Source organism: Myotis brandtii, unplaced genomic scaffold, assembly GCF_000412655.1.
Source record: "Myotis brandtii unplaced genomic scaffold, ASM41265v1 scaffold250, whole genome shotgun sequence".
NCBI lineage: Eukaryota > Metazoa > Chordata > Mammalia > Chiroptera > Vespertilionidae > Myotis > Myotis brandtii.
The window spans coordinates 6,958,636-6,968,023 of NW_005359478.1; the positions used below are offsets into that span (position 1 = coordinate 6,958,636).

Genomic DNA, 9,388 nt, shown 5'->3' on the forward strand with positions numbered 1-9,388 from the left:
TGTGCAGGAGGCGGCTGATCGATGTTTCTCTCTCATCCATGTTTCTAACTCTCTATCCCTCTCCCTTCCTTTCTGTAAAAAAATCAATAAAATATATTAAAAGAAAAACAAAAACAAAAACATGATGGTGAGTAGGGATGGAAACACAACCTCAGAATTAAAAGACCTGGGTGTTTGAACAATTAGAGTAACTTGTTCAGCCAAGCTGCTGAAATTGCACAAGGAAACAAAAAAGCAACACCAACTAAAATCAACAGAAAACCGCTCTCCCCTGGGGCAGGGAGCCCGCATTAGCGGCTGGCCTGGGCCGGTGAGGCCTCTGAGCTTTTACTCGGAGCTGACTCAGGTACTGCCTGAAACCTGGATTGTGATGAGAGTCACCCTTTGGGGAAGTAAGCCACCTGCTCACTGTGAAACAGCGAATACCACACTTTCAGAGCAGAAACAAGAGCAGCAGGCCCGCTGCCACCACTTTTGGAGGGCATAATTTACCCCCAAAGAGTCCATATTAGCAGGAGAAAAAAAGAGCTGTGTTGATAGGGGAACAGTATCTGCTCTCTCTTTGTGTGTGGGGTTCCTCCATCCACCTTCTCCTTCTCCCTTCCTTCACCCGATATTTCTTGAGCATCTATTATGTCAGTGGTTCTCAACCTTCTGGCCCTTTAAATACAGTTCCTCATGTTGTGACCCCCAACCATAAAATTATTTTCGTTGCTACTTCATAACTGTAATTTTCTTACTGTTATGAATCGTAATGTAAATATCTGATATGCAGGATGTATTTTCATTGTTACAAATTGAACATAATTAAAGCATAGTGATTAATCACAAAAACAATATGTAATTCTATATGTGTTTTCCGATGGTCTTAGGCGACCCCTGTGAAAGAGTCGTTCGACCCCCAAAGGGGTCGCGACCCACAGGTTGAGAACCGCTGCTTTACACTTTGGCATCTCTGAAAATTGGGTTATGTGTTATAAATGATGGAATTAAAAAATGTTTCTATTGGCTAAAACTAGCCATTGGATGTAGTAGCTGTTTTGCAAGAAAAAGTTCTGGATATTGAATGAACACAACAATGTGCACATATACTTAACATTACTGAACTTAAAAGTGGTTAGCATGGTAAATTTTATTATGTGTATTTTACCACAACTGAATTTTACAAAATATACACATATTAATGACACTGATAGAAGTGTTAAAAAGAACACAGAAGTTTTTAATCCTCTATATTCTTTTCCAATGTCCGTTTAGCCTGCTTTACTGGGCCTCATACCTATTCCCGCAAGTGAGTTAAAGGTGCTTTGTATTGATTACCCAGAACCACCATCCCAATTTTCTAAAAGAGCAGTTAAAAGCTCTTTAACAATTAGTAAAACCCTGCCGAAACCGGTTTGGCTCAGTGGATAGAGCATCGGCCTGCGGACTGAAAGGTCCCAGGTTCGATTCCGGTCAAGGGCATGTACCTGGGTTGCGGGCACATCCCCAGTAGGAGATGTGCAGGAGGCAGCTGGTCGATGTTTCTCTCTCATCGATGTTTCTAACTCTCTATCTCTCTCCCTTCCTCTCTGTAAAAAATCAATAAAATATATTTTAAAAAAAATTAGTAAACCCAAAAGTTTTAAAATCCACCTGTAAAGCCTATGGTAAACCTAACTACTTCACAGATATTATACACCAACCATATGCTTACTGCCTTGAGCCGAAGAGCCTATAAAGATATATCAAAAAAATAATATGATTACAAGATAACCAAAATTACTTTAAAAAAAAAAACAAAACCTCTCACTAGCTACATTTACACACAGATTTAAGAATACCAAAAGGCAATTTTGCTAAGTAAAATCATCTTACCAAAAGCTGTGGCCACATTTCGTCATGTATGCTTCCTCGATCATATCAAAGCAGATAGGGCTAAAAAGAAAATAGAAAATAATTGATACTTTTAAAGTAGAGGGATTTCAAATTAGAAAAGGCCAGCAACAATACAACAAAATCCTATTTCGATACACCGCAAAGTCTCCAAACATCTTATCAATGAGAGATGAAATTTCTCTTGAGCTGAATAAACTTCAGGGGATTGCAGGTCAAATGACAATTTGTTCAAGATGGCACTAATGGCCATCAAGCTCTAAAATGAATTAAATAAGTATATTAAAATGGCCCCAAAACTTTAACTCACCCATAATTTTTAATAGTGCAATGCAATCACAAGAGTCCTTAAGAAAGTTCTATCATCTTCTTTGATCATCCGTACTCAAAAACATCTACCTAGAGCTACTAATCCAAATGTGCTTTTATTTCCTATCTCAAAAAAAACTAATTTCCTGAAAGATAACTTTACAATTCCAATTTCAATAACTCTTCTAGGTAATAAAGATGGTAATGATAGTTAATACTCAAAACAGCACAAACTATATCCATTAAAACAATGACATACATTAACCCACCTAATACTTTCAACAGTACAGTGTTGGTAGGTACCTATTACCAGACGTACATTCTTACTACATATACTTAGAAAATTGAGGCGGGGGTAAATGAAACAACTGCTTTCAGGCATTGGACACTACGCAGCACAGTATTGATATCTTTGATGGAAGATGAATAAATAAGTGAGCACTATCACAGACCCAGTTTTCTGTTTTCACAGAAAGATTCACAGGCCCAATGAAAGAGAACACAAGCATAGTACAACAATCTTGCTGAGTCTAGGAAAGACAAAAGGGAAAGAATTTACAGGACAGGACGGACACCAGAGGAAGGAGCTACAAGGAGAAAGAATTCTACAACTCTATACAGGGTTCTCATCAAGTCCATTGCTAAATACTATTCATCCATGTCCAGAGTAAAACTCCACAAGATAAGCTAAAAAATAACCACACAGCCCTGGCCAGTGTGGCTCAGTTGGTTGAGCATCCCATGCACTGAGAGGTCACAGGTTCGATTCCCGACCCCCAGTAGGGAGCATGCAGGAGGTAGACAATCGATGTTTCTTTCTCTCTCTACCTCTCCCTTCATCTCTCTCTCTCTAAAATGAATACATTAAAAAACACATTTATACACATAAATACATATACACCTATGTATATACATTTATCCCAGTTTAATGTGAATCTCAAAAATATTATTATGCCAAATTGAAGAAGTCAGAAACAAAAGGCAATGTATTCAATGACTAGATTACTTGGGCCTAGGATCATGTGTTCCAATTCTGAATTTGGGGACAAAGAGCTCCCACCCCAAAGTACACAGACTAGGAAGAGAGAAGGATGGATTCCCAAAGATAAAATCAGAAATACGACAAACAGAAATCAGACCATCTATTACAATCCACCTTTCTCTCTACATAGAAATAGAGACAAAAATCAGTTCATTAAATTTAATTTTGAAAAATGAAAGGACAATTAACTTATATATGAGAATATGAACAGAAAACATGTTACTCAATGAAAATATTGAGATAGTAGGGACCTATATAAATAGAACTTGATACATATATGAAGAAAGGCAGAGGGCAAAGAACAACCAAGGTGAAAGGCAAACATGGGGAAACAACATATGTTAAAAACAAGTCAAGAATCATTTTAACTTTGCTTAATACAAATTTTGTATAATACAAATTTTAACAAGAAAAAGAAGAAAGCCTTCCTCCCAAGCTAGAGAAGCTTTGAGGATAAAGCAGCGGTTCTCAACCTGGGGGTCGAACGACCCTTTCACAGGGGTCGCCTAAGACCATCAGGAAACACATATATAATTACATATTGTTTTTGTGATTAATCACTATGCTTTAATTATGTTCAATTTGTAACAATGAAAATACATCCTGCATATCAGATATTTACATTACGATTCATAACAGTAGCAAAATTACAGTTATGAAGTAGCAATGAAAATAATTTTATGGTTGGGGGTCACCACAACATGAGGAACTGTATTAAAGTGTCGCGGCATTAGGAAGGTTGGGAACCACTGGGATAAAGGGTTGCAGCTTAAACTTATTTAAAATAGGAAGAAATAGCTTGGCTGGAGTGGCTCAGGGGTTGAGTATCGACCCATGAACCAAGAGGTTACCAGTTCTATAACCATCAAGAACAAACATACATATGCAAGGAGAAAAAATGAGCAACAAGGTTTAAGGTTATAGTTATCTTAACAATTCTTAGAAGGAATATGGTCACCTAAGGAATATTGACTGGTTCATTATTAAGAAAGGTTTGTAAAGGGAAAAGGTAGTCTCCAATCAGTACATTCTTTGGTAATAAACTACTACTGTACAAGTACCTCCCTCTCAATTTATAGACCAGAATTCAAGTTAATAGTAGTCTTTTATATCCTGCTTCATAATCACCTCATTTTCTCTGCCATTTGATGCACCTAAATCTTATGTTGACACTGATGCTGATAAAAGAACCATAATGAACTGCTATGACTTGATATCATCTTCTGCAGAGTATCTTTCATCATCATTGTCATCCAACCAGCATAAGTATTATAAAACAAAAGAATCAAGGTGTTGTTTTTTTTAATGAACAAAATAAACTGATGAATAAATAGGTCCAGAGACATGGAAGCATGGAACAGACTGACAGATCTCAGAGGGAAGGGGGAACAAAAGGAGGGATGTGGGAAGAGATTAACCAAAGAATTTATATGCATATATGCACAGCCCATGGACACAGACAATAGTGCAGTGATGGCCTAGGTTGGGGCAGGATCTGGGCAGAGGGAGCAAAGGAGGTGGGAAGTGGGGGACATTTGTAATACCCTCAACAATAAAAATAAAAAATTTTTGCTTTGTTTTTAATAACTGTTTGTACTGATCTTAGAGAGAGGAGGGAGTGAGAGGGGAAGAAAGGGAGAGGGGGAAAGAGAGAAATATTGATGTGAGAGAGAAACTTTGATAGGCTGCCTCCTGCACAAGCCCATACATGGGAACAAACCCACAACCTGGGCATGTGCCCTGACCGAAATCAAACCTGAAACCTTTTGGTGTATGGGACCACACTCCAACCAAATGAGCCACACTGGCCAGGGCCAAGTTTTGTTTTGCAGATTCAAGGAAGTGCTTGACTGATATTGCTATAACAACAATGTAATGAATTCTAGCTTATTTCTGTAGTTGAATATGCTTTAACATCTCTTAAAAACACTTTTTAATTGTTTGGAAAACTGTAGCAATGTGGTCACAGGTTTCATCTTCAGTGCTAAGTATGATTTATAGATAATGGCTGCCTAGGGTGCAATGCAGTGAGATAACATCTGAATTCAGAAACATTTAACATCTAAGTGAAGTAATAATGCCAGGATATGACACAATTATGTGATTAAAAAGTCTTTTTTTAGGATAGTCTATTATTAATAGTTTGACTTGAGAGGCAATGACATATTTAATAAGTGTCAGTTCTACTGAATGTAGATCCTACCTACTTCTTATCAGACAGATGACTAGAGTTAACCTTCCCACAAGGGGCTATCTACTTGAAAACATTTATTTCTGCTGCAACTTAGAGAATAACTGGGTCTTGCAGAGGTAGAAAAGAGCATTTCAGGTAGTTGAAAAGCTAATGCAGAGGCAGTAGTAATGTGAAAGAATAAAAAAAGTCATCTTTCAAATACAGGCTAGACTCAAGTAGCTTTAATTAAATGGATCATGTAAGAAAAATTGGAAAAATGAAAGTAACAAAGACTTCCTTTGAATGTCAACGATTTTTCCAACTTCAAGCTAAATACTACTCTCCTGTACTACAAATTCTCTGTCTATAAATCAGTTAAAATGACCTACAATTTGATAATATATTCTTTTGATCCTTTGTGTGAAAACTATAAATCCCTAAATGTTCAATTTTGCAATTAAAAATAAACTTTTTAAAATATATAAGTCAAGAGAGGCCAATATGTATTACTGAAAATTAGGCATTTGACTTTAAATCAATTATTCTCAAGAAGATAACAACATGTCATTATCACCAGAGTAGCTTTTTCAAACTAGACTGCCCACTCCAGCCTCCAATTCTGGTATAGCCTCTCAGGAGGTAAGCAGGCAGACAGGCATGGAGAGGAAGAGGTTAGGGATTAAAAACATTTATCTCATGTGATTATAGAACAGTTGTTTCCCTCCAATCTACCACATTTAAAAACCACTAGGATAAATACATGTACTCAAACCTAAGGATCTGTAGTCTAATTCCATACAAAGAAAGCACTAGGTCTAGAATTAGGAGATCTGAGTTCTGATTTTGTCCCTTAGCTGTCCAATTTGAAACAAAGTTACTTAACATTTTTGTACCGCAATAGAAATATAATTATATTAGTATTATATTAAAATTGGAAGTCTAGATAACTTCACAGAATTGCTCTAAGGATCAAATGCAATGTGAAGTATAAACATCTTTAAAATGTAATGAATAAGGAATTGTCAAACTTCACTCTCATTTAGATGTAAAAGCATAGAGTAATTGGGATTAACTCAGTTTGACTGTGAAGCATACAAGACAAGACCAACCACACCCAAAGTCAATTAGAAATGAAAAGGATTCTTTGAGCCTTGCCTAATCCATATCTTCCTACTCCAAAAGATTGGCCAAATCAAATCTAACTTGAGAATCGGGAAACTAGATTTCCCATTAATGAATTCTTCTGAATAGTCAACTTCACCAGAAATAACCTTACTCCTAAAAATAAAAAAAGTGCCAGCTATTTATACGCCCCATCCCTCTCCAATCCTATATAATAAAAGGCTAATATGCAAATTGTCTCCTCAGGAGTTCAACCGACCAGGAGTTCGACCACTCGCTATGATGTGCGCTATGATGTGCGCTGACCAGGGACCCTACAGGCCCCAGCTAGCAGCCCAAAGGCCCCAATCGGCCCTGATCGCTGGCCAGGCCTAGGGACCCTACCCGTGCATGAATTTCATGCAGCAGGCCTCTAGTTTCCTATAAAATAGCTGTTAGTAAGTACAATGAAACTCATACAGTGCCTGGCAGACAGTGAGTGCCAAATAAATATCTGCTGAATGAATGCTTGATTTCCTTATTTCTCACATAGTGTACTTATATGGATGTTGGCATGTGTTCCTTTAGCCTACTGAAAAGTGAAATGCAAATGGTGGCTAAAAAAAAACAATTGGTTTGATCCCCAGTCAAGGCACATAAGGGAATCAACCAGTGAGTGCATGGATAAGTGGAGCAACCAACTGATATCTGTCTGTCTTTCTTGTCTCTAAAATGATTCAATCAGCCCAGTAGGTGTTATTCAGTGGACTGAGCTTCGTCCTATGCACCAAGAGGTTACTGGTTCAATTTCAGTCAGGGCACATGCCCAGGTTTTAGGATCCGTCCCCAGTAGAGGGTGTGCAAGAGGCAGCCAATCGATGTTTCTCTAGCATCAATGTTTCTCTCTCTCTCTTCCCTCTCCCTTCCTCTCTCTGTAAAATTAATAAAAATAAATAAAATAAAACCATTCAATCAATCAATAAGACGATTGAATCCTGCAAACCCTCACTTTGTTTCAATAGCTTCTACTTTACCATATGATGCTCTCTACTGAGTATGGGCACAAACATCTCTTAGACCCAATAATAAGCTACTTCAGTTATTTATAAGTAACAATCACATTTATAGCCCAATTTCAATTAAAAATGAATTAATTCTGAATCCAGACGTATTTAAGACAAAAGCAAAAATATGAACAGACATTATTAACTGCAAGAACTGGACATTGTAAGTCTAATCAATAACTTCCTATTATATTTATTATTACTGACCCTTAAATAACACAGGGGCTAGAGGAACTGACCCCACACAGTTGAAAATCCACTTATAACTCCTGACTCTACAGTTGGCCCTTCGAATGGTGGATTCAACCAATCGGGGATGGAAACATTATTTTCTATCTGAGGTTAAGTATATGAAAATACTGTTTTTGTCCAGCGTTGGTTGAATTCATAGATGCAAAACCATGGAACAAGGGCCGACTGTATTTATTGAAAACAATCCACGTATAAATGGACTAGGCACTTCAAACCCCTGTGGTTCAATGGCCAACTGTAATGACACCAACCCAGATCATCTTCGACCCTGAAGTGAATCAACTTCCCCTATGAGAGTGCAAGCCAACTTCCTATATCACTAATATTCTAAGTCTACATACAATTTTCTCCAGATAACAAGTACAAAATCCTACCAGTTCTCACTCAGCTAAATGCAATTCCTTCCTCACAATTCTACCACTTAGACTGCATTTCGGGTACAATCCAATGAAAATCCCAAAACACTCTCAACAATACAATCAACTAAATCTTTCACTTATGGACAGCTAACTATACCCTCTATGCCAAATATCATAACTAAACACGACGGTGTTTCATTCATGATGCCAACTATGATGACAAAACGTCTAATACCTACTGTCTCTCAAAGCAGAAGTGCCAGGACACTCTAAGCAGCGGTTCTCAACCTGTGGGTCGCGACCCCTTTGGGGGTTGCCTAAGACCAACGGAAAACACTCATATAATTACATATTGTTTTTGTGATTAATCACTATGCTTTAATTATGTTCAATTTGTAACAATGAAATTGGGGTCACCACAACATGAGGAACTGTATTAAAGGGTCGCGGCATTAGGAAGGTTGAGAACCACTGCATGCATTACACCAGTTACATCTGATACATGGATGAGATTTAGTAAATGTGGTTCCCTCTTTCAAGACATTCAGTTGAAAGGTGAAATTTCTTTTTTGAAACAGACTTTCTTACCTCAACAGTAGATTGAAAAGGGGCCCGCCCTTGGAAATAGGACGGATACTTACATGAAATACTACTTCTCCTTAAAACAGCCATACCTATGCTTTTAGAGCACCATCTACCACAGTCTCCATAAGCAAACTCTAGCCAACAATTCCATCCCTCGAGCAACCCAAGAAGCTTAACCCTCTTCCTTTACAAGTTTAATCCACTTTGACAAGCAATCGGACTGATAGGATGCCTAATGCACCAGGCAGCCAGAAAACTCAAGGCCCACCTTTCTTCTTTGGTGCACACCCATTTATGTGACTGCCCATCTCGCCCCCCTTATTTCTTATTCCCTAAACATCCTTCATTTACGCCCCCACCAGCACTTACCTGCTCGGGACCCCAACACCCCCGCTTCTTAGCCCCAACCACCAGCTCGAATCCCCCAGCAGCACCGAACAGCCACCTCCCCCGGACCCACCAGCCCGAACAGCAGCTCAGACCTGAGCGACAAGGGGGCTGCTCTTCACACCCACCAGACAAAGTCGTTGCTTTTGTCCTCGTAAGAGTTGATGAGCCCGTTGCAGAGGGGGGCGAGCAGAGGTCGCTTTCTGCTGCCGCTGCCGAGGCTGGAGCTGCCGCCTCCTCC

At 38.6% G+C, this 9,388-nt stretch overlaps 1 protein-coding gene across 3 annotated transcripts in view; it reads right to left on the reverse strand.

The window, feature by feature from the left end:
* RFWD2 (ring finger and WD repeat domain 2, E3 ubiquitin protein ligase) overlaps positions 1 to 9,382 on the reverse strand; it is a 98,234-nt gene extending 88,852 nt beyond the window's left edge. For all 3 annotated transcript variants that reach the window (XR_001362401.1, XM_014540913.1, XM_005867691.2), the window contains exons 1-2: positions 9,276 to 9,382; positions 1,858 to 1,917 (exon numbers count right to left, since the gene is read on the reverse strand). Coding sequence is in view for 2 of the 3 variants with exons in the window: in XM_014540913.1 (XP_014396399.1) it covers positions 1,858 to 1,901 (44 nt within the window). In the remaining variant the exon portion in view is untranslated. The remainder of the gene's footprint in view (positions 1 to 1,857; positions 1,918 to 9,275) is intronic.
* Between the last annotated feature and the right edge of the window lie 6 nt (positions 9,383 to 9,388).